We start from the raw sequence: 25,058 nt of genomic DNA, 5'->3' as shown, positions 1-25,058 counted from the left end.
TTCCCCATGAACAACAACGGGGCGCATGTGAGCAGCTGCTCCCCAACAGCACCGGATACATGGCGCGAACTCCTGACTATTCTTCCAGATCAACAGCATGCATAGCCCCACTCACACTTCTCCTCATCACAAACAGAGATGGCTCTTTAGTCCAGTATTCCCTACCTGCTGTCTGCCAACCTGTCCAAATTATTTTGTTGTGCCCCACTCTCAGGAAGCTCCATCAATACTAAACTGCAAATCAAAAGTGTTCAATCTCTAAGCCAGCGCTTTTGCCTGCAGAATTGAGATACCTGCAGAAAGATGTCCCTTGTCCATGGGCCAGAATTTTTTTTTTAATTTTTATTTTTCACACTATGAACCATATTAACCAAAATTCACACAAACATTTCCCTCTTGAATATACAGTGTCATTTTCTCCCCTTTATCCCACCCTTCCTTCCCTCCCTCCTTCCCACCCCCCTCCCTACCCACTAAACATTCAACATATACAATACAATAAACCCATTAAACAATGTCATCACACAATGAAAATAAACAAGAAAATTGTGTCATCTACTTTTACACACTGGGTCAGTTCATTTCGTCGTCTTCTCCTTCTGTCATTTTAGGGGTGGAGGTCCGCGGTAGGCCCTCTCTGCTGTGTTCCATGTATGGTTCCCAAATTTGTTCGAATACTGTGACGTTATTTCTTCCAATGGAATACATTTATTCATTTCTATGTACCATTGCTCTCTTCTGATTTCCAGGTTGACATTATACATTTTTTTGCGACAGCTAAGGCTATCATAATAAATCTTTTTTGTGCTTCATCCAAGTTGAGGCCTAATTCTTCTTATATTACTTAGAAGAAAGATCTCTGGATTTTTTTGGTATGTTGCTTTTTGTGATTTTATTTAATACCTGGTTTAGATCTTCCCAAAACTTTTCCACTTTCTCACATGTCCAAATTGCACGTACTGTTGTTCCCATTTCCTTCTTACAGCGAAAACATCTGTCCGATACTGTTGGGTCCCATTTATTTAACTTTTGGGGCGTGATATATAGCCTATGTAACCAATTATATTGTATCATACATAACCTCGTGTTTATTGTATTTCTCATAGTTCCGGTGCATAGCTTTTCCCATGTTTCATTCTTTATCTTTAGATCTTGTTCCCACTTTTGATTGGGTTTATAGCTTATTTCATCGTTCTCTTTCTCTTGCAGCTTGATGTACATGTTTGTTATAAATCTTTTAATTATCATTGTGTCTGTAATCACATATTCAAAGCTGCTTTCTTCTGGTATCCTCAGCCTGCTTCCCAATCTGTCCTTCAAGTAGGTTTTCAGTTGGTGGTATGCAAACATTGTACCATGAGTTATACCATATTTGTACTTCATTTGTTCAAAAGATTATAAATTATTTCCCAAAAAACAATTTTCTATTCTTTTGATCCCTTTTCTCTCCCATTCTCTAAAGGTTATCTATTGTGAAAGGGATTAGTTGATTTTGCGTCAATAATAATTTTGGTAGTTGGTAATTTGTTTTTTTCCTTTCTACGGGCCAGAATTCTTTAAGCAAAGCATTGCTGGCTCATCGGGAAATATAGAGGCCATTATTCATTTTCTAAGTTCGGAATTATTTTCAAAGTTTAGATTCTTTGTCAGAGTACATACATGGCATCAGATGCAGCCCTGAAATTCTTTATCTTGCGAGCAAGGCAGAATTTTCCACTTATTAGTAATGCAAAAAAAAACTGTACTCAAGAAGAAACGTATACACGTACACAAATAAAGGAATATAAACACTCTGGTTGTGCAATAGAGAGAGAAAAAATCAATAAAGTGCAAAAGTAAGAGTGTTGAAATGAGTCTCTAATTGTTTGCGATTGGTGGAGGGGTAGCAGCTGTTCCTGAACCTCGTGGTACAAGGCTTGTGGCACCAATACCTCTTCCATTCATTGAGGTATTATTGTCAGCGCAAGTGGCCCTGCAAAGCAGCACGTGAACGAATCTGGCCTTCCTCAGCTAGATACTGTGTAGAGCGGTCACCGCTCTTCTTGTAGAATGTCCAATAAGTCCAGACCTTAAAGATCCAAGCCTAAAAGGATATTGCTCCTCGGACTGGTCCATATACAATGTGGTGTGTCTGGAACATGCTTCCGACAGGAGTGCGACTCGCTTTCTGTCCTCAGGATCATCACTGTCCCCGACCGGCCTAGCATGCCGACCCCAAACTTCCAGTGGTGAAGCCATGCCACTACAATCTCTCCATAACAAACTACAACACCCACCTCTGCTCGGTCAGGTCTCCCAACATCAATCACGTGACTCTTTCTAAAGTGGTGACAACCAGGATGTTGTACGGTGCATGGAGTCTTACAGCACTTAATGTGCTCCAAGTCCCTCAAAGACGGATCCCTGACACATTTTGTCTGGAGATCTGAACTCCAATTTGAGTTGAAAAATGTGGTCTCTTCTCTTTGGCTTGGCTTCGCGGACGAAGATTTATGGAGGGGGTAAATGTCCACGTCAGCTGCAGGCTCGTTTGTGGCTGACAAGTCCGATGCGGGACAGGCAGACACGGTTGCAGGGGAAAATTGGTGGGTTGGGGTTGGGTGTTGGGTTTTTCCTCCTTTGCCTTTTGTCAGTGAGGTGGGCTCTGCGGTCTTCTTCAAAGGAGGTTGAACTGTGAGGCGCCAAGATGCACGGTTTGAGGCGTTATCAGCCCACTGGCGGTGGTCAATGGGGCAGGCACCAAGAGATTTCTTTAGGCAGTCCTTGTACCTTTTCTTTGGTGCACCTCTCTCACGGTGGCCAGTGGAGAGCTCGCCATATAACACGATCTTACATTGATATAATTTACATCGCTGTGCAGTCTGCCCACAAGAACTTGATCCAATTTCTAATTTGAGATAATTCCACCCAAAAAATTATTGCTAATTTCATCTACATGGTATCCTTTTTAGAGCTGTTTATTTCACTGGTGGTAAATGAAACTTGCCTGTGACCAATTTCTGATGGTAATATTCTCAATGAAAGAACTTGTCTTACAGCAGCCATTTTAATCTGCAGTGAAGATCACGTTGGATTATTGTTCGAATCTAAAATTACCAATTGTTCACACATTGTCTGTGATCACTCCAGTACCAGTTAAATACTGAAACGATAGCAGTTTAAAAGAGTTGATCAATATCAGGCAATGCAGAGGAAGCACGTATCCAAATGCAGGACACAGTCAATGAAGCCATGATAAATGGTACCCATGGGCATTGAAAGGGAAGTGTTTGCAGGCCCCTGGAAAGAGGCCAGGGTGAACAGGACTAATGGGAATGTACTTCCAAAGAGCTGGCAGAGTTAAGGATGGACTGAGTGGCCTCTCTGTTTTGCTCATAGATGTATGCTTGTGCTTTATTAAAGAGCCCTGCGCAAACAAACAGTAATTTAGATGTTTGTTTTCAACAACTTGAATGGGTATCACTTTATTCCCAGTGTGTCAGAATCTCATGTATGTACTCTGAGATTAAATTTGAATTGGAGCTTAAGCAACCATTTTAATGGAAGCCACAAGGATCAGGATGGACTAAAAGGTAGAAGGATTTGTATTTCTATTGAAACACCAAATGACTGCAGTCAGGAAAGAAGCCATTCAGCCCATTGAGTTCATGTTTGACTAATGGTGCACCTCAGGGATCTGTGTTGGGACCATTGTTGTTGGATGTCTGTATCAATGATGTGGTAAATTGGATCAGCGTTTGCTGATAACACAAAGATACGAAGTTTTGTGGCCAGCGAGAAAGATTTTCAAAGCTTGCAGAGGGATCTGGACCAACTGGAAGAATGGGCCAAAAAATGGCAGATGGTGTTTAATGCAGACAAGTGTAAGGTGATGTATTTTGGAAGGGCAAACCAAGGTAGGTCATACACAGTAAATGGTCGGGCACTGAGGGGTGCGGAGGAGCAGAGAGATCTGGGAGTGCAGATACACTGTTCCCTAAAGCTGGTGTCGCAGGTGGACAGGGTTGTCGAGACAGCTTTTGGCATCTTAGCCTTTATAAATCATAGTATTGGGTATAGGAGATGGGATATTATGTTGAAGTTGTTTGAGACATTTATCTTTATGCAACATTCCATATTTATCTTTTATCTGTTCAAATGTCAATAAAGTATTGCCCAGAAAGCAGGCTCCTATCCTTTTAATTCCTTTTCTTGACCATTCCTTGAAAAAAGGAATTAATTGATTTTGTTCCAGCAACATATTTGGTATTTAGTCATTTATCATCTTTTGTTCTAGATGTATTTTACTCCATATTTTTAATATATTATGTAAGATGGTAAATTGTTATGTTGCACCAGTTTCTCATTCCACTTATTTTCCTGTTGTTTTGAAATGTGGTCCCTGTCAGAAACATCAGCCAATTTGCATATGTCAAGCTTCCACAAGCAGCAGTTTGTCTGCTGTGTAGTTTGGGGCACTTGTGTCCTACCTTCGCTGACTTTCTTGTCTTAAATTAACTCCCTCAGTGAGAATTGTAAATTTTTTAAAATTATTTTATACAGCACGGGAACAGGCCCTTTGGGTCCACGAGCCCGTGCCGCCAAAATACTTCAATTAAACTACAATCCCCATATAGCAGGGGATTTTTAATTCAGACAAGCAGCGCAATAACAGGCCATTTTGGACTATGGGTCTGTGCCACCTGGCATACACTCGTGGGCCGAAGTGGCCTGTTGCCGTGCTGTATGTCTAAATTAAAAATGGAAAGGTTGGCCACCCCCGCCATGGTTTTTGGCGGGTGGGAAGAAACCAAAGTGTCCAGAGGAAATCCACGCAGACACAGGGAGAACATAAAAGCTCCTTACCGACAGCACTGGATTCGAACCCAGGTCGCTGGTGTTGCAATAGCATTGCACTAACTGTATGTAACACAATTAGAAAAATGCAAATATAAATAATATAGACACAGGGATCAACTATGAGGTAGTTGGCATTCATCTTGTTGTAAATGCTGCCAACAAACGCCTTTTAATGTACAGATGGCATCAAGTTGTCTCTTGTGGCCTATTGTTTACATCTCTGTTAAACTAGTCTATTCAAATTTATGATCAACAGGTGTAGATACCAAACAAAAGCTGGAAATGACCAACTGAAATTCAAATTTTACATATCTTATAATTTCCTAGGGAAATCATTCCATGGCATAAAGGAGGTTCACTCAGAATTTTAAAAAAACCTTCATGCCATTATCAGTGCTTGATTAAAAGCTGTGGAGTCTTATCGTGCAGGGCATTGGATACTGGGCCCTGGAGTATCATCTCTGTACGTAACAAAACTAGGGAGAACAATTGCAAGCTGTTTTTCTTTGTCAGTAACTAGGGCCAGTTGAAGCAAATGTCTTGACTGCTTCAATTGGACCAGGAGGACCAGGAATGACCACCCTCCAACTCTGTCATGGAGAGAGTGGAGAACACCAAGTCTCTTAGAACTCACTTCAACTCGTGACCTATTGTGGACTCTCAACATCTCCTCACTTGTCAGGAAGGCACAACAGCCTCTGCACTTCCTGAGAAAATTGAAGCGGGCAAGGCTATCAGCCACCATCACATCAACCTTCTACAGGAACTCTATCAAAAGCATCCTGGCCGGCTGCATCACAATTGGTTGCAGAGAAATGAACTGAGGTCAATCCACAGGACCATAAAAGTGGCAAAGAGGATCACTAGAGTCTCCCTCTTTCCCCCCTCTCCCCACCACGAGGTAATTTACTGGATTCGTTGTTTGAAGAGGGCTGCGGAAAATCATTGAGACCCCTTCCTCCCTGCTCACGGCATCTTTCAGCTAGTCCCATCGGGGAAGAGATATAGGAGGATCAGAGCCAGCACCATCAGGCTGAGGAACAGCTTCTTCCCATGAGCAGTGAGAATGCTGAACGACCAAAGGAACCGCTCACACTGACCATCCAAAATTCCCATTTATTTATTTGAATACTTATCCTGCATATGTATTGTTTGTCTGTATGTATGTTATGTAGACATACAGAACAGGTAACAGGCGATTTCGTCCCATGAGTCCGTGCCGTCCAATTTACACTCAATTAACCTACACCCCCAGTACGTTTCAAATGGTGGGAGGAAACCAGGGCCCCCAGGGAAACCCAACACAGACACGGGGAGAACATACAAACTTATTACGGACGGCGTGAGATTACAACCCCGGTCTTAATTGCTGGCACTGTTAAGGCATTGCGCTAACCGCCACACCAACCATGTATGTTTTACACTGAAGACCGTAGGTTGACCAGGTTGTACTTGTACAATCAGATGACAATAAACCTGATGGACTTGACTTGATTCTTGTTCATTCCCTCATAAATATAGGTATTGCTGGTCAAGACATCATCTTTTAAATGCCTTTGAACTGAGTGGCCCGCTAAACCATTTGAGAGTGAGGTTAGTGGTGAACCAGGCCTGCCGTCATATGTAGCAATGATTCCCAACCAATCTGAATGGAAGGCCCATGTATTCTGTCCCCATCTTCCTCACAAATTCTTAATGACGTCCCTTTGGGCCTATGCCAGAGATTCTTTGAGACCCCACAATTGTGATAAGTAAAGAATTAAATAAATGTTTATTTGCGGACTTTATAACTAAGAAACTTCATTATAAAAACCTCACAGACTCCCAGATTACTATTGGTCCCAGTATCCATCAAAATAAGTGGTGGGAACAGTCACACACCTCTGACTGGCAACATCAGGTATGGAGACAGAGGGGAGGTTTATCAGCCCCACACAAAAATTCAGTCTCAACCAGAGCCCTCCACCTTTCCCTGAACCCCAAGTCCTCCAGCCGCTGCAGTTACACCTCATTTCCACCCACCACACTCCCCTTGAATTAAATCACCTGATTGGAAGCATTCAGAAAGAGAAAAATAGCTAACATTTCATGTCAAAGACCATTCATCAGAACTGGGAAAGAGAGAAGATGTCACTTTTATCTGGACCAAGATTGATTGTGGTGCTTTGTCAGTTGAATAATCCACCCATAATGATTACTTGGGCTCAGATAAGAACTAATAACCAACGAACCAAAGGCTTGTTGCTAGCCAGTGGTTCGCAACCTTTTTCTTTCCACTCACATACCATTTTAAGTTATCCCTATGCCATTGGTGCTCAGTGATTAGAAAGCGGTTGTTTAAGGTGGTATGTGAGTGGGAAGGGAAGGTTGAGAGTCATTCCTCTTGACCCAAATGTTACTGAAATATTTTGTTTGAGAAAAATTTCTTTGGAGTTATGAAACCGTGCACATAACAAGTCAATTAAGGACAATTAAAACACTGGTTTTCAAACTTGTTCTTCCTACTCACACACCACCTTAAGCAATCCCTGACTAATCACAGAGCACCGATGGCATAGGGTTTACTTAAAGTGGCATGTCGGTGGAAAGTAAAAGGTTGAGAACCACTGTTGTAAGCCAAGGACCTTTATTCTACTCACGAGTTATCTTCTAAACAGAAAGAAAAATCACTTCTAATTCCTTAAGTCCCTCAGCATATTCCAAAGCATTTCACAGCTAACATAGTGCTTTTTACAAAGTCTCACACTTGGAAACGTGGACTTGCTGATTTTCATACCGCGCACAGCTCCTCAGCAGAGCAGATAATCTCCTTTTGTTACATCGAGTGAGGAATAAGTATTGGTCAGGAATCTGAGGAAACAAAACTCCCATTCTTGTTCTTTGAAATAATGCCACAGAACCTTTGACCACACATCAGACTTCTGATGGCACATCACTGCAGGAAAGTTTCCTTGAAATTGCTCTTGGAGGAAGGATCCATTTTGGGAGAAAGGACATTCTGCAATGGACTGAGAAATCATACAGAGTGAAACACAAAATGGCGGCACAGTTGGCATAGTGGTTAGCGCAATACTGTGATTAGTGCCAGTGATCAGGACCAGGGTTCGAATCTCACACTGCCCGTAAGGAGTTTGCAAGTTCTCACTGCGTCTTTGTGGGTTTTCCCCAGGGGCTCCGGTTTCCTCTCGCCATTCGAAACATACCGGGGTTTGTAGGTTAATGGAGTGTAAATTGGGCAGCACAGACTTGTGGGCGGAAATGGCCTGTTACCGTGCTGTATGTCTAAATTTTTTTTTTAAATTAAAGTCTGCGGCTGTGGTGATTGCAGTAAAAAAAAACCAGAAATGCTGGAGGAATTCAGCAGATCCCGCAGCGTCCATCAGAGGTAAAGATGTATAACTGACATTTCAGGCCTGAGGCCTTCTTCAAGCGATGAGTAAAAAGCAGGGCAGGCATCTGAACTAAAAGAAATGGCAGGGGGAGGACCACAGACCAACAGACAAAAGGTGTTAATTGGATATGAAGGGGAGTCCAGGAGAGAGGAAATATGATTGCTGCTCCTCTCTGATGGCACCGTTCCCTGTAGATGTTCTCGATGGTGGGGAAGGTTTTGCCTGTGATGTCCTGGGCTGCATCCACTACCTTTTGCAGAGTTTTACGCTCGGGGTCCCCATACCAGACCATGATGCAGCCGGCCAGCACACTTTCCACTCTGCATCTGTAGAAATCTCCAAGGGTTTCCAGTGCCCTACCAAACCTCTGCAAACTCCTGAGGCACTGGCACTTTCTTCATGGCGCCATTAGCGTGTTGGGGTCAGGAAAGATCCTCTGAGATAGTGGCTACACTACTCTGGATTGTGGTGACACGTACATTGACAAATGCTCGAGCAGAAAGCAAGGGCAAAGATGTAAACCAGAGGAAACTACAAGGAGTGGCCACCACCCAACCCCCACCCCTTATCCTCCGAGGTCTTAAATAACAAAGGCAACCTGGTGTCAACTTTTGAACCCAAAGGCTGACCTTTGAGCAACATGTTTGGTCTTGTTAAGCAAGCAGATAGTGTGATTTGAAGAATTTAGCTGAGCATAAAATTAATGCAAATTTCTGCTCGGGCATGTCTTATCAATTCAAGTCAGGGTCCATTAATTAAAGAAATATCTTAGCAAATAGCAGCAACAATGCGTCCATCCACCAACAGCTTTGTTTAAAGTTAAAAGGGATCTGAAGGATCACTTTTTCCAGAGGCTGGTGGGCATCTGCAGGGGAATCTCCAGAGACAGGTACAGTGGTGATATATGAAGGATATTGAGACTGGTACTTGATTTGGAAAAGTTTGGAGGGTCTTGGGCCAACTGCTGGCAAATAGGTTGAGACATACATACAGTACAGTAGTAGACCCCAGTGTGCTGCCCAATTGACCTACAAACCCCGCTATGTTTTTGAAGGGTGGGAGGAAACGGAAACCCACTCAGAATCGAGAGAACGTGCAAATCCTTACAGTGTCAGATTCGAACCCCGGTCCCGACTGCAGGCGCCGGAACAACTTTGCGTTAGCCACTATGCTGACTGTGACGAGCTCAGATAGACAATCTGATCAGCACTGACAAGTTGGGCCAGAGGGCCTTGTTTGTGTGTTCTTAAAACATAAAAGACCCTAGGACATAATTTTGTTTTTAGATAAATGCTTCTCAATATCATTTGGGACCAGGAGAGATTAATATGGAGAAGGCAATGGTTTTATAATTCGCTGTGACGTTTAGCATGCATGCTTGGTTGAACTGATGCCTGTATTCCTTGAAAACAATTAATAACAGAGTAATGACGGGGCTAAAATACAGCCTTATACAAAGAGACTTAAATTCACAGGTCAGCATATCTGTGTCTGCTGAACAGCAACCTGCAGCAGGGCACTGCAGTGCTAGAGAAACTCAGCAGGTCATGCAGTCTCCATCGGAAGAAACAGGCAGTTGACGTTTCGGGCCTGAGCCCTTCATCAGGAGTGTCAGATGCCAGGCAGGCAGCTGAACAAAAAGGTGGAAGGGGGAGAAGCACCGGCTTAATAGGTGGCTACCTGGTACTCCTGATGCTCAGGCCTGAAACGTTAACTGCCTTTCACTTCCTGTCGCTGCAGCTGTGCGCAAAGTAACAGGTTAAAGCTAACAGACACCAACCAACTTTCCAAAGCAACCATGAGGCAAAGATCCAATATTCCTAACAAAATACTGAGCAGTATCACTGTCACAGCATTTATACGTCGCTATTCAAGTCAAGTTTATTGTCATCTGATTGCACAAGTACAACTGACAAAACAGCGTTCTCTGGTCCTCGGTGCAAAACATGCAGACACACAACCAGATCTAACACACATACAGACACACAATATCGATACAGGGCAAATATTCATATATACAAATAAGTAAATAAATTTTGCTTCATAAATATGCAAGTCTCAGATAGTTAGTGTGAGCAGTTCCTTTGATCAGGAAGAATCTGTACCTCAGCCTGATGTGATGAATACACTTCAGGTTTTTTTAAAAACTGTTCTTACCAAATAGCTCAATTGAAAGAAGAATCAAAATGTACCAACTGTCAAATGGCCAAATATTGTGGGAAAAGTTCATTGGTGCCAAGAAATACAAGAGGTTGTGCCAACTTCAGGAACGGAGTAACAGGGAAAGGTTATTTATTCCCTGGAACGCAGAAGAATGAGGGGAGATTTGATCGAGGTTTTTAAAATTATGAGGGGGGAGTAAATGTAGGTAGGCTTTTTCCACTGAGGAGATACAAACCAGAGGGCATGGGTTAAGACTGAACGCGGTAAAGTTTAGGGGGAACATCTTCACACAGAGAGTGGTGGGAGTGTGGAACAAGCATCCAGCTGAATTTTAACATTTAAGAGGAATTTGGACAGGTACATGGATGGGAGAGGGATGGAGGGCTATGGACTGGGTGCAGGTCAGTGGGACTAGGCAAAAAAAATGGTTCGGCTCAGACGAGAGGGGCTGAGGTGGTCTGTTTCTGTCCTATAGTTCTATGGTTCTATGCATAATCACGGGTGATGCATCCTCAAAACGTATCAGGAGTCTGGGTTAATTGGGTGTAAATTGGGCAACATGGACTTGTGGGCCGAGAGGGCCTGATACCGTGCTGTATGTCTAAAATTTTTTTTAAATTTCAAGTCCATTCAATAACCAGGAATTATCAATCTCCCATTTCCATGACTCAGTGTTGAGTCATTCAGCCTCCCTGTATAGACAAAGATCTGAGCAGAAAGAGTACAAACATCTCAGACAGAAAAGCTCCCCACTATAAATCAATACGATTTTAATCTTGACAAAGGCACCGGGATAACATCCGTTGGAAAAGTTGCTGTAACAACCGATTGCGTTGAAGTTAACAAAATGGAAACTTGGACAAGGAGTCCAGCCTCTGTGATGACACAAGAGACTGCAGATGCAGGAATCTGGAGCAAAAATCAAACTGCCCAATGGGTCGAGCAGCGTCCGCTCAGACAGATGCTGCTTGGACTGCTGAGTTACACCAACATTTAGATTTGATACATTCTATATGATGTCATCTGCATTGCACTGTTATCCAGTGTGAATATTTTATAATTTTTTTAAAATTTAGACTTGCAGCCAAAATACAGGCCCTTCGGGCCCACGAGCCCGTGCCACCCAATTAACCTACAACCACGTACGTTTTGAAGGGTGGGAGGAAACTGGAGCACCTAAGGGAAACCTACGCAGACACGGGGAGAACACACAAACTCCAAACAGACAGCAGTGCATTCAAACCCAGGTCGCTGGCACAGTAATAGCATTGGCCTAACTGCTAAGCTAACTGTGCCTCCCAGAAATCCCTACCACAATATTATGGGGCAAGAAAGGATCTTGCCCAGTAATATCCTTTCCTGATGTGCAAAACAACAAACTTTAACAATGTGCCATTAGAACAGCTCCTGTTAACTTTCTCAATTGATCTGCAGGTCACCTCAGTGAAACAGCCCATGAAATTCATTTGCTCATCCAGATCTTTTCCTAATTAGTTCTAACTTCCTTTTTTTGCTGTCTTACAGACGCTCCATCAATAATCACAAATGGCTGAAGTTGTGAAACTGATAGGCTTTTATTAACTATAGACAGGAACAGACTGATCAAGGCAGAGGGGAATGGGGAGCATGCAAAGGGCTGTGGGTAGGATCGGTTTAGGGAGGTGTGTCCAGCCGGCAGCAGCCAAACATAGCATAACAGTGGTTTACCACACTGACGTGGATGACAATTTGATATTTCCATATTATAGTGGAAAATAATTGACAAAAAATTAGTCCATGTCGCTTTCATGCAAACTGTAAATTTACAGTGTAAATGATTGTAGGGCAAGACATTGGTTATGTGTGTTGTGCTCATTTGGAAAAGTATAACTTAGACGCACTCCATTAATGTGTGTCCAACACTCAGTTAAAAGAAAGCTCGAGTTTTAAAACATGAATAAGACACTTGCCACAATAGCATGTACCATAGAACACAGCATTTGCCAAGAGCATATTATGAAGGAACAAATACATTGGAATTTGAAAGGTAAACTCAATGGCTACATGCTCACTGTCAACCCCAGAGAACTCCCCTCTGTAACCCTGACCACACACTTTTCAGGCCAGTGACCAGGGTCAGCAAGACTCATTAGTACCACTCAGAAAATGTATATTGTGCAAATTGGAGCGACTTTATTTGTATACAGTATTTCTTTCATATAAAGCTAGATCTATTTGTTTGTATAAAGCACAGACATTAGTTAAGGTAGTCAATTTGCATAGACCAAGCTCCCACAAACAACAATTTGATGGTAATTCAATTGTGATATTGATTGAAGGATAAATTATGGCCATGACATTAAGGACAATCCTGCTCTACTTTAAAGCAATAATGCTGAGCTATTTCCAACCCACAATCCAATTTCTTTTTTAAATTCTCATGATATAGTATAGTAGAAGACACTCCCAGAGCACGAAACCCATGCCGTCAAATGACACCCAATTCACCCACCAAACCCATACATTTGTGGAGTCCAAATCTCCAACTTGAATGGATTCATGAGGAATAAAACCAGCAGAGGAAGAAAAGCAGTAAAATTCCCTGGGCATCTGGTACCTAAGGGGATGGGTAGATGCCAGAAAAGCGCGTTTTCCGGTTGTTTGAGACTGGTTGTTGCGTGAGACTGGTTGCTGTGTGAACGATGAGGAACGCCAATTTTAAACTTCTACATTTTTTTATCCGTTTATCTTCCGTGATTTTTTTTTAAACCATTTGCTTGCAGTGGCTTGAATTCTGGTTAACAGGGATTTTACTGTATAATGGATTAAATGATTTCCTGAGCAAGATGGTCAACTGTCCAACTCTGTGCATGATTGAGATAACCCTGTGCAAGATTTTCAATTAAAAAGAATGATGACCGATAATAAATTCAAAGACTGGCCTCCCAATAAAAATCTATTGGAAAATCCACTTCAAGGTTTATTGCAGTTATAGAACTTCGCCTAAAAAGCCCAACGATGCCTGTCCAGCATAACATCAGCAGGAAGTCTCCCTCTCAATCTGTGGCCTTCAATGCAAGATTGGTTTGGAGAAAAGTGGAATGTTGTTTAACTGCGACAAAAAAAACATTAGCAGGAACTCCTCTGAAACAACCAGTTATTTAGTGAATCCTTGACAGCTTAAAACAATGCATCTAGTGAACAAGTCTGGCTCACTCTTTAAAATGGTGCTTTGAAACTCCTACCAGCCTGCGTGATAGGGTAATTTGTGTCTCTATTGTGTTTAAAATCCCTGGGCTGTAACTGGAATCATGTTGTTATCTGCACTGACTTTTGAATGTCTCCATCCAGTGTTCAATGTCTTCAACAAATGATCTCACAGGGGAAAATGAGCCATTTAAAAACTAAATGCTTTTATGCATTACTGAAATACTTTACAAACCAAGAACTGTGCAAAAGTGTAACTGTCACAATGTCAATGTAAAAAAATTATACCAAAAAATGCCATTTCAGGCTTTGCTGAAACAGTAGTACTCTTTAGTTGCCCATTCAGAGCCAGCTCTTCAGCGCTTGACGTCCTGCTTTGCGGAAACTGCCAAAATGTTTGGCCTGGAAGTCAGCCTGAAGAAAACTGAGGTCCTCCATCAGCCAGCTCCCCCCCCCCCCACCATGACTACCAGCCCCCCCACATCTCCATCGGGCACACAAAACTCAAAACGGTCAACCAGTTTACCTATCTCGGCTGCACCATTTCATCAGATGCAAGGATCGACAATGAGATAGACAACAGACTCGCCAAGGCAAATAGCGCCTTTGGAAGACTACACAAAAGAGTCTGGAAAAACAACCAACTGAAAAACCTCACAAAGATAAGCGTATACAGAGCCGTTGTCATACCCACACTCCTGTTCGGCTCCGAATCATGGGTCCTCTACCGGCACCACCTACGGCTCCTAGAACGCTTCCACCAGCGTTGTCTCCGCTCCATCCTCAACATCCATTGGAGCGCTCACACCCCTAACGTCGAGGTACTCGAGATGGCAGAGGTCGACAGCATCGAGTCCACGCTGCTGAAGATCCAGCTGCGCTGGATGGGTCACGTCTCCAGAATGGAGGACCATCGCCTTCCCAAGATCGTATTATATGGCGAGCTCTCCACTGGCCACCGTGACAGAGGTGCACCAAAGAAAAGGTACAAGGACTGCCTAAAGAAATCTCTTGGTGCCTGCCACATTGACCACCGCCAGTGGGCTGATAACGCCTCAAACCGTGCATCTTGGCGCCTCACAGTTTGGCGGGCAGCAGCCTCCTTTGAAGAAGACCGCAGAGCCCACCTCACTGACAAAAGGCAAAGGAGGAAAAACCCAACACCCAACCCCAACCAACCAATTTTCCCTTGCAACCGCTGCAATCGTGTCTGCCTGTCCCGCATCGGACTGGTCAGCCACAAACGAGCCTGCAGCTGACGTGGACTTTTTACCCCCTCCATAAATCTTCGTCCGCGAAGCCAAGCCAAAGAAAGAAGAAGTACTGCTGCTGGTACTGAACAGCGCTCTCCCTCAGGGTCCAACCGCCCAGCTTGACAGCAGTTGGTTCCATACAGCCTTTAAACAGCCAGTTAAAGGAGCCAATGGTGGTTTATTTTAAAATCCTACCACCGCGGAGTCTGACCCATGGTGGAGACGTCCATGATCGGCAGCGGCCAAGAGGGTTGCAGACTCTGAGGGAGTGAAGGACTGGAGCAGGGGAGAACTCACAGTTGTAATTCTGCCTCGTCCTCAGGGAAAAAAAAAATCTCAGGATTATATGTCAAGTGAAGTCACCTTTATTTATCGTTCATACCATGCCCGCACGGTAAAGATGAGATAGCATTTCTCTACGACTACAGAGCAGATTTACATAAATATAATTAGAATAGAAGTTAAACACATTAAAATATTAAGACATACAGTGAGAGTCCACGGTACCCTATCCCCAAATGTTCTGGGAGTTCAGAAGTGTGCTGGCTTGGGGGAAAAAGCTCTTGCCCAATCTGGACATAGGGGCCCTGGAGCTATGTTTCCACCTACCAGATGGCAGAATGGAGAACAGTTTACGTGAGGGGTGTGTGGAGTCCTTCACAGTGTTTATTGCCTTTCGTCTACATTGAGTGTTGTAAATGTCCTTCAGGGTAGGAAGAGAGCCCCAAATTATCTTTTCTACTGATTTCACTATCCTTTGCAGGGTCTTGCGGTCCGAGGTGGTACAGCTTCCAAACCAGGCGGTGATGCAGTTGCACAGGATGCTCTCAATACATCCTTGGTGGATTATAGTCAGGATAGAGGGTGGAAGATGAACTTTCCTCAGCCTTTCAGGAAGTAGAGGCGCTGCTGGGCTTTCTTGATCTTGTGTTAAGGGACCATATGAGGTTCTCCGCCAAGTGCACTCCAAGGAACTTGATACTCTTGACGTTCTTAATGATAGAGCCATCAATGGTCAGCGAAGCCTGGTCCCCCTGGGTCATCCTGAAGCAATAACCATCCGTTCTTTTTTTAATGTTCAGATACAGGTTGTTGTCAGTGCACCAGTGATTGCACTTCATCTCTGTACGATGACTCGTCATTCTTACTGATCAGACCCTCCACGGTTGTGTTGTCAGTGAATTTGACGATATGGTTTGAGCTGCGTTTAGCTGCACAGTTCTGGGAGAGCAGAATGAACAGCAGTGGACTCAGCCCACAGCCCGGGAAGGGGCCTGTGCTGAGTACGATGGTCTTGGAGATGCTGTTACCGATCCAGACTGCCCAAGGTCTCCTCTGACAGGGTCAAGACTCCAATTGCAGAGGGAGGTGAGGTGGTCTTTCTTGTTGCAACCTTGTTTTTTTGCCTCGAAGTGAGCATAGAAGTTGTTCAGTGTGTCTGGAAGGAAGGCATCACCAACCAGCACATGAAGATGGTGTGGTTTTCTGGTGGTGGTGGTGTCATGCATGTAGTCTGACAATAAATCTGAAATCTGAGTGGTTGAGCCCAAGTTTCTGGGGATGGGATCTGCATGCGCTTTCGATAAACCATGGCTTTTACAAGACAAGGAGCTGCAAACTCACCAGAATGACCTGACACCAAATTCCTGGACCATTCACAATGAAATTAAAGAGCAGAGAGGGTGAAATAATGAAACGAGGACTCTGACCGCCTGGTGCCTTCATTTCCTTAGGTTTTAAATCCGCTCACCACGACTCCAGCACCGATTTCCTCTCATTGCATTGGAATATTCTTGCTTAAGTCAAGGACTTCGTCCAGGAACCAACCAGATCTTTTTTGCTGCAATTTATTGGTACGAATTGATTTAAAAAGTCTAAGGTAATGATGCTCTCATGTAAAGTTGGAGCAGTTACCTCCCATTTTCTGAAGCAGTTTTTAAATTTATTTTCACAGTAGCAGGCTCTTCTGGCCCAAGTGCCCGTACCCCCCTCCCCCCATTGTACCCAATTACCTGACAACCTTTTTGAAGGGCGGGTGGAAACCGAAGCACCCAGAGGAACCCCACACGGACATGGGGAGCGTGCAAACTCCTGACAGGCAGCGCCCAGGTCGCTCTCCGCTACACTGGCCGTGTCAATGGAACATTTGACCAGAGAACTATCCAGGACTAGGCTACTCTGCGAATGGTTCCCCTGCACACTTTGGGAACTTGCATTCGGGTGCGGGCTCTCATCCTTTTCTGGTGTGGAAACCGGGGCAAGGCTTGACACATTATTTCCAGCACAGGAAGATGGTGTGGTTTTCTGGTGGTGGTGGTATCATGCATGTAGTCTGACAATAAATCTGAGCGGTTGAGCCCAAGTTTCTGGGGATGGGATCTGCATGCACTTTAGATAAACCATGGCTTTTACAAGACAAGGAGCTGCAAAACGGGGCAAGGCTTGACACATTATTTCAGGCCAGAAGGGATGCAGCGAGCGTTCACCATCTGCAGGCAGGGTCACTGTGCGTTCTACTTCTGCACCAGGGGCAGACTCACAGTTTCCAACACACTGCCCCGTGCAAGTGAAATGATCCAAAACGCACTGCTAATTGCAAAAGGAGAACTTCTCTTCTAAATGTTAACTGGATGCAGTTTATAGATTTTGATGGAGAAGTGGCTTTAAAGCACAAGGATACCCTGTACCTGGGGGTGGGAGGTTAAAAAGACCAGACTTCATTGACCTGTCCTGCATTGTTCATTTCCTGAACTAATTTCCGAATCAATATCGGCACCAGTCGCCGGCAAATCCTCGCCTCCAACACGCCTGACCTTTCGGGACCCCTCTGCCGGTCACCCCTCTCCGTCCTCCCCGGCTGGCGAAGGAGAGACCCGCAGCCCCATCAGAGACGGGTCGGTCCCTGCTGGCTGGGTCCAGGGCGAGGGGCGTCAAGGAAGGCGACCCCCCCCCCTCCCCTTGCCGGAGAAAGATAGATGAACACGGGTCCGTAATATAGAGATTAAACCAAGACACAAAGGGTCGAGCCCACAGTGGAAGGATGGGCGAGATCAAAGCTCATTCAGAAAGCCTGCTTGCTTTTCAATTAAAGCGAGTATATAATGGGCACAACAGCGGCCACCTGCTGTTACATTATTTCAGCCCAGGTACGACACTGGAAACGAGCTGACTTCGCTCACAATGTGCATCCAAGGGCGCCTTGTAAAACCAGCGGCTCCCACACCCAAGCCTCGTATCTCGCCGCCCGGCTGGTCGAGCTGCCTGGCCCCCTTCATCCGTGGACGGCGACCTCACGTTGACCTGCCTGCAACCCCGCTGCCTTTGTTTTGGCTGCCTTTAGTGTGTAATTGCAGGTACCGGCAACAATGGGAATTGTTCTCCAATCTCTCCGGCATCACAATGCCCCTTTTTTCCACCATTCTAGTCTGCTCTTCCAGCTTTCCTCCCTCTCATTCCTCCTAAGGTACCTTCTCGTGTGCTCTTCCAGCTTTCCTCCCTCTCATTCCTCCTAAGGTACCTTCTCGTGTGCTCTTCCAGCTTTCCTCCCTCTCATTCCACCTAAGGTACCTTCTCGTGTGCTCTTCCAGCTTTCCTCCCTCTCATTCCACCTAAGGTACCTTCTCGTGTGCTCTTCCAGCTTTCCTCCCTCTCATTCCTCCTAAGGTACCTTCTAGTGTGCTCTTCCAGCTTTCCTCCCTCTCATTCCTCCTAAGGTACCTTCTCGTGTGCTCTTCCAGCTTTCCTCCCTCTCATTCCTCCTAAGGTACCTTCTCGTGTGTTCTTCCAGCTTTCCTCCCTCTCATTCCTCCTAAGGTACCTTCTCGTGTGCTCTTCCAGCTTTCCTCCCTCTCATTCCTCCTAAGGTACCTTCTCGTGTGCTCTTCCAGCTTTTGTCCCTCTCAGCCCGGTTCTCTCGTTCCTCCTAAGGTACCTTCTAATGTGCTCTTCCAGCTTTCGTCCCTCTCATTCCTCCTAAGGTACCTGCAGACATTCTGCTCCAAAGGTCTGATCTCTGGGCATTGGACCCACTCTATCCCCAACCCTGCCCACGGGTTGGCTCAAGCTCTTGGCTCCAGCATCTGCAGCCCACGATATTGGGCCAACCCGGGCAAACCTACTCCGCAAATTTTCCCCGACCTCACGCCCATAACCCTGGCATCCAAGGTTCTTTTTATCATCAACATTGGGAGAAGGAGACACCCAGTGTCCGTGGATTCGCCTCCAGCCTCCCGCAGCCACACACCCTTCAGTGCCAACCATCGGCAACCTGAACTCCAGATTCAAACCTCAGGAAGCCCTCAGCGCCCGAGGTGGTTTGGGAGCCCTTCCTGCCCCAGCATCCATGTGCCTATCTAAGCGTCTTGAGTGAAGGCTTTGGTCTGGAGGCCTCCAACTGTATCGAAAGGTTTTCGACTCAATCCCATTGGGGAGGACAATCCAGATCATGGATAAAATCTCTCTTGAGCAAGACTGGCCACGGTCTCTCTTCCCTGCAACTTGTAACATAAAACCAGGATTCTATCCCCGGAGGACTCCTGGTCTCCCCGTCACCTCCCTTCCCACAGCTGCTCCGCTCCAGGTACCATAATCCTCACATCATGGGAAGAGGGAGGAGCCTCCTCTGTGAGCCGAGTGGCTTAGCCGACGACTGAGTAGCTGGGGCAGGGTGATGGAGGGGAAAGGGATGATGAGGTGTTGCCGCAACCTTGGCAGGTTAGCACATCAGGGCCACGTGCCAGTGACTCCTGGAAAGGCAGAGAGACTCACCCCAGCAAAAGCGTAACAGTTTATAGAATCGCCAGCCAAAACGGTCATGTTTCCCCTTAGAGACTCCATGGTAGTAATCTCAACCCCAAGGGCAATGAAATCATTTGCAGCATCATCCAACACCTACCTTGGTGGAAGAAATCAACCTGCCCATTTGGCTCAAGCCTTGACACCATCAGAACTATTCAACTGTACCAATGATACAGTATGATTTACACACTCATCGCAGGAGCATACCTCATTTCAAACCCCTCGCCCTGATTCTTCGAAGGTCGACTGTGAGCAACTTCCCCTCTTTGACTGTTCAATTTATACCTCAGTTCTAGGAAGTGTTGATGACGCTGGGGAGTTCAGTAGAAGCAAGCAGGGAAGACCTGTCATTGTTGAAGTCCTTTCAGTATAATTAAAGAATGAATCTAGCAATGCAAGTCGGGGAAACACTAAAGTCTGTCGACACTGTGACTGAAGTAAAAACACCAAAATGTTGGAGGAATTCAGCAGGTCTTACAGTGTCTTTAAGAGGTAAAGATATAGAACCAATGTTCTGGGCCTGAGGCCTTCTTCAAGGTATGAGCATAAGGTAGACAGGAGAGGAATGAAAAGACTGGGGGGGGGGGGTGGGGAGGGAGGGGGGGTGGGGAGGGAGGGGGGGTGGGGAGGGAGAAGGGCGGGGAGAGGAACACAAACCAACAGGCAAAAGGCCATAATTGGAGGACAGGTGAGAATTGATCAAGGGGAGCTGGAAGAGACAGAGGGAACGAAAGATAAAAAGCAAGAGAAAAAGAGTGCAAGAGGAAAGGAGACATAGAGATAAAGAAAAAGAGATGAACTGGGGGTGGAACCAGAGAAGTTGATGTCAATATTATCAGGTTGAAGGGAGCCTAGATGGAAATATGAGGTGTTCCTCCTCCAACAGGCAACCTCAGTTCAGCACAAAGCCATGGATATTCATGACAGCATGGGAATGGGGCGGAGAATTGAAATGGGTTAACCGAGCAAAGGAAGAATGGTATGAATTTGAGCCTTGCCACCAGGTGCCACAACATTCACATCCAATCCATTTTGCACTTTGAGAAACATAGTACATGTCATTTCTAGGTCTCTCCATTCTGTTTGGTGCGGCCTCACATTCATAATGAAACCGGTTTTCTAATCACCGGCTAATGTTCATGGAACTTTGCTGTATACAAATCAGCATCTGTATTTCCCTCAGATATGTCCACAATTCAAAACGTTGTCATCAGCTATCGCCACTTTGGTTGTGAGGTTCTGAGCTATCCGCTCAGAACACCTGGAACCAACAAAGGTCACCAACATCACACCACAGCTTCTTTGCCCAACTAGCGTTAACACCCAGGATCAGAGTTACATCGATGGCTTCAGAGTTAACATTGCCTTTAGCCTTCATAAGACTATAGGAGCAGAAGCAGGCTTGTTGAGCCTGCCCCGCCATTCCACCATGAGCTGATCCATTCTCCCACTCAGCCCCACTCTCCTGCCTTCTCCCCGTAACCCTTGATACCTCGACTATTTGGATACCTATCAATCTCAGCCTTAAACACAGCTAATGACCATGGTAGCAAATTTCAGAGGTCCGCCACTCTCCAGCTAATGGTTCCAGGGTCAGTGAGATGACAGTCATCTGATCACCAAGAATAAGTCAAACTTTTTCATTTTAATCCTACCATTCTCTTTGAAACTCCATGTAAGAATGAGGAAATTGCTAGGAGAAAGATCACAAGGCATAGGAGCAGAAATAGGCTATTCAGCCCATCGAGTCTGCCCTGACATTTAATCATGAACTGATCCATTTTCCCACTCAGCCCCAGTGCCCGGCCTTCTCCCCATAACCTTTGATGCCTTGGCTAATCAAATGCCTATCAATCTCCAATTTAAATACACCCAATGACCTGGCCTTCACCACCACCTGTTGCAACAAATTCCACAGATTTACCACCCTCTGGATGAAGATCTGTGTCTTCAGAAACTTATTCTATAAACTTTCGGCTCGTTTCCTTAACTGAGAATTGGTACGTGTACAAATTCAACCTTCCATTGCAGGATTAATGTCTGTTGATCTCCATTTTCACAAAAAAAGTGATGGGAAAATAACAGAAATCCATCTGAGAATTCCATGAGTACAGTTTGATGAAGAATAGGTTTTGACAAAAGCTGAGGAATGCCAATGCAGAGAATTAATGGTGAGATTTAAAGATAGATTTTCAGTCTGTAACTGCCATCAAACCAAACATGGATCAACGCACACGATTTTAATTTGCAAGTCCTAACATTTAAAAACAAGGAGCCAAACCTGCTTATTTTGTCCAGCTTTCTAGTGATCATTTTACCCTAACTTCCCAGAGAAGAATTCTACTAGGAATATTGGTTTTAAATCCTGCTCAAGTACTCCCAAGTGGCTTCGACAGAAATCGATCCAGCATTGCCCATCTCAATTGGCTTTAAGTTCAGCTCAAATTGCCCGAGCTGCATCCCTCTGGCAACTGAGCTGGTTAAATTCCATGTTTAAGAACGTTCCACATTTACCAAACACATTGGAATAGAACAGAGGGCAATGGCTTACCGTGCTTACTTGAGGGAGAAGAGTTTGGTGGGTGGTGTGGAGAACTATGGGACAGCAATGGGTTCATGCTGTGAGTCTGAACACTGTACGCATCCATGGCTAGTTTCTGGCGGAAAGCTTCTTCCTTCCTTCGGTTGGCAAACCAGTTATACACTCTGACTTCTGTAACCAGATTTGATCCCAGTCCGTGTGCTTTCGAAGGAGACACGCCACGTTGTATGCATTCGGCTCTGTGGTGAGAAGTGACAGTCGTGCTCTAAATATTGTGACAATGCAATCTTAGCATTAAAAGTAATTACGTCATTTAATGTTGTTTATTCCACATCATTCCTATAAAATTGTAATCGATTATACTGGTTGGAAATTTTGCATAAATGTGGATTGAACCATAACAAGGAAATGCCAATATTAATATTTTTTTGATACTAAATTTACTCCATCCAGAAGATATTTCTAAGAGCTGACTGACACCTGTATAAAATTTTACTTAAATGTGGATGAAACCATAACAAGGATTAATAATTTTTGATACTAGACTTCTACTCTCTCTGAAAAAAAATTGCAAGAGCTGTCTTTGCAATAAGGATATAATTTAAATCTATAATATGAAACAAAGGGAGATGAATATGTTGACATTTTAACGCTGTTTGCATTTTGCTGCCCTGTAGTCTGTTCGAAGAAGTTGGCCATGATTTTCTGCTTCTACTCTCCCAGCTTCAGGTTGCCCATCTACTACACTGAAATGGATGGCCAACGGAAGGCTGGGAATCCGGGGGAAACCCAGTCTCACTCTCCACTGATGAAACAGGCTGAGAAGTGTGACTGAACTGACAGTGCCACAAGAGAGAGGTGGCCTAAATGCACACAGACACACACGAGAAGGACCTGTGCAGGGCAATGCCTCCTGATCTTCCCTCTCCATTCAGAGAGCTACCCCCATCTCCCATCACTTCTCAGCATTTTTTTTCTTCTCCCCTCCCACATGTATCCACCTACAACCTCCAACTTTAATAAAGTAAAGTACTTTATTACCCTGTACCCCTTCCCCCCTCCTCTCCCCCCTCACCTTTTGACTCAGGTGCCTACCTGCCTTTTGCTCGTACCTTGACAAAGGAAAGCAGCAGCTAACTGCTGCACCCCTCCAACTAACCTCCCCCAAACTCTCTCACCCCATGGTTGCAATCATACATAGACCCTCTTGGCTTGATCCTGCGGGCACCCAGTTAAACAGGCTTAGGGTTGGTCAGATGGGAGATGCAGAAGTACAGCACAGTTAGTGCAATGTTATTACAGCGCCAGCGACCCGGGTTTGAATCCGGGCGCTGTCTGTAAGGAGTTTGCATGTCCTCCCCGTGTCTGTGTGGGTTTCCTCCGGGTGCTCCAGTTTCCTCCCACTCTCCAAAAATATACAAGCTTTGTAAATTCCTTGGAGGGAACATAAGAAACACTCAAGTTTTAATTTGATTTAGATATTCAGCACGGTAACAGGCTTGTGGGCCAGAAGGCCCTGTTACCATGCTGTATGTCTAAATCAAACATCGGAAGTAAAGGGCAACCAACATTTCAGGCCTGGGCCCCTCGTCAGCACCAGATGCAATACACAATACAGATAACACAAGCAATAGACTGAATTCGATATGAATCTTGGGTTTCATTGCACACACTAATGCGAATCAGGGGTTTAGACTTTGCTCTTTTGATTTTGACGTTGATGCTCTCCAATCGGATGGCATTAACATTGCCTTCTCCAGTTTCTGCTGGACCACTCCCCATTCTCCCCCTCTTCCCCATCCCTCCAGCTCTCCTCCCCTTCCCGCTCCACTCACAGAGCTATCCCTCCCCACCACCCCTCGTCCTCCCTTGTGCCCATCCTCCCTTACCCACCTCCTGCCTGTGGCCCTGCCCCTCCCCTTCACAACATTTTGTTCAGGCACCTGCCTCCGTTTTGCCCACACCCTGATGAAGGGCTCAAGCCCGAAATGTTGGTTATGCATCTTTATCTTTACTGTATGAAGTCCACTGCTTGGTCTACTGAGTTTCTCCAGCATTGTGTTTTGATTTAGAATGCAAGAATTAAGAGCAGGACCCACCTGTCGAGCCTGCTCTGCCATTTAATGTGATCGCAGCTGATCTGATGATAGACTCATCTCCACCTGTCTTTTCCCCAGATCCCTTAATTCCCTTACAATGTAGAAATCTATCCAACCTTCAATGCTTCAGCATTGGGATAAGTATTTATCTACCAAGGAGCACTGTTCATCCATGTTTCTCAGTCTTATTGCTGCCTACCTGTTGCATTCCTCCACTAATGCCTCGCGCTCCTCCTTGCTGGGATTCTTCTGTCTCTCATAAGCCTGGTACAATATTTGCTGGGATGCTGGTCCCCATTTAAACCTGTTGCGACGCATCTTCTTGTTGGCAGGTTCAGTGCCCACCTCCTCAGACTGTCCCGAGGCCTGGTCCTGTTGACTGAACTCTGGAAAGAGAAACAGCAGCTGATCTGGCCTGCTTTTGTCTGTCATATTGTTTCCAGTATTCTGGATAGTCTGGTTGAATTCTGAAAGAGAAAGGGTAGACTTGACCCAGCCTATACATAACAAAAAGATTGGATTTATATATTCTTCAAAAGAAAATTATGACAAGTTCTCAAAAGTAGTTACAATTATCAACACAAGATACAGAATTAAAATGCAATCTGATAACATGGCATTGCTTTATGTTGCTTCGAGGTTGTTACTGGATATCACATTCTCTTTTTTTTAAAAAATAATTCAGTGTTACATCTGCTGGAAACAAATACAGGAACATTTCAGTCCAGCAAACCTGAAATGCAAACAAGAAAATGATGGGTAAAACTCAGCAGGTCAGGCAGCCTAT

At 44.8% G+C, this 25,058-nt stretch overlaps 1 protein-coding gene across 4 annotated transcripts in view; it reads right to left on the bottom strand.

Moving 5' to 3' along the window:
• hnf1ba (HNF1 homeobox Ba) overlaps positions 1–25,058 on the bottom strand; it is an 84,408-nt gene that overhangs the window by 51,464 nt on the left and 7,886 nt on the right. For 2 of the 4 annotated variants that reach the window (XM_069912055.1, XM_069912057.1), the window contains exons 3-4: positions 24,471–24,657; positions 22,182–22,411 (exon numbers count right to left, since the gene is read on the bottom strand). In XM_069912055.1, coding sequence (XP_069768156.1) covers positions 22,182–22,411; positions 24,471–24,657 — 417 coding nt within the window. Of the gene's footprint in view, positions 1–22,181; positions 22,412–24,470; positions 24,739–25,058 lie in introns of all 4 variants that reach the window. The other 2 variants (XM_069912054.1, XM_069912056.1) reach the window with 1 other exon arrangement.

Source organism: Narcine bancroftii, chromosome 14 (genome assembly GCF_036971445.1).
Source record: "Narcine bancroftii isolate sNarBan1 chromosome 14, sNarBan1.hap1, whole genome shotgun sequence".
In the NCBI taxonomy this organism is placed as follows: domain Eukaryota; kingdom Metazoa; phylum Chordata; class Chondrichthyes; order Torpediniformes; family Narcinidae; genus Narcine; species Narcine bancroftii.
The sequence above is the reverse complement of the archived record's forward strand: the minus strand, read 5'-3'. Positions and strand labels throughout refer to the sequence as shown.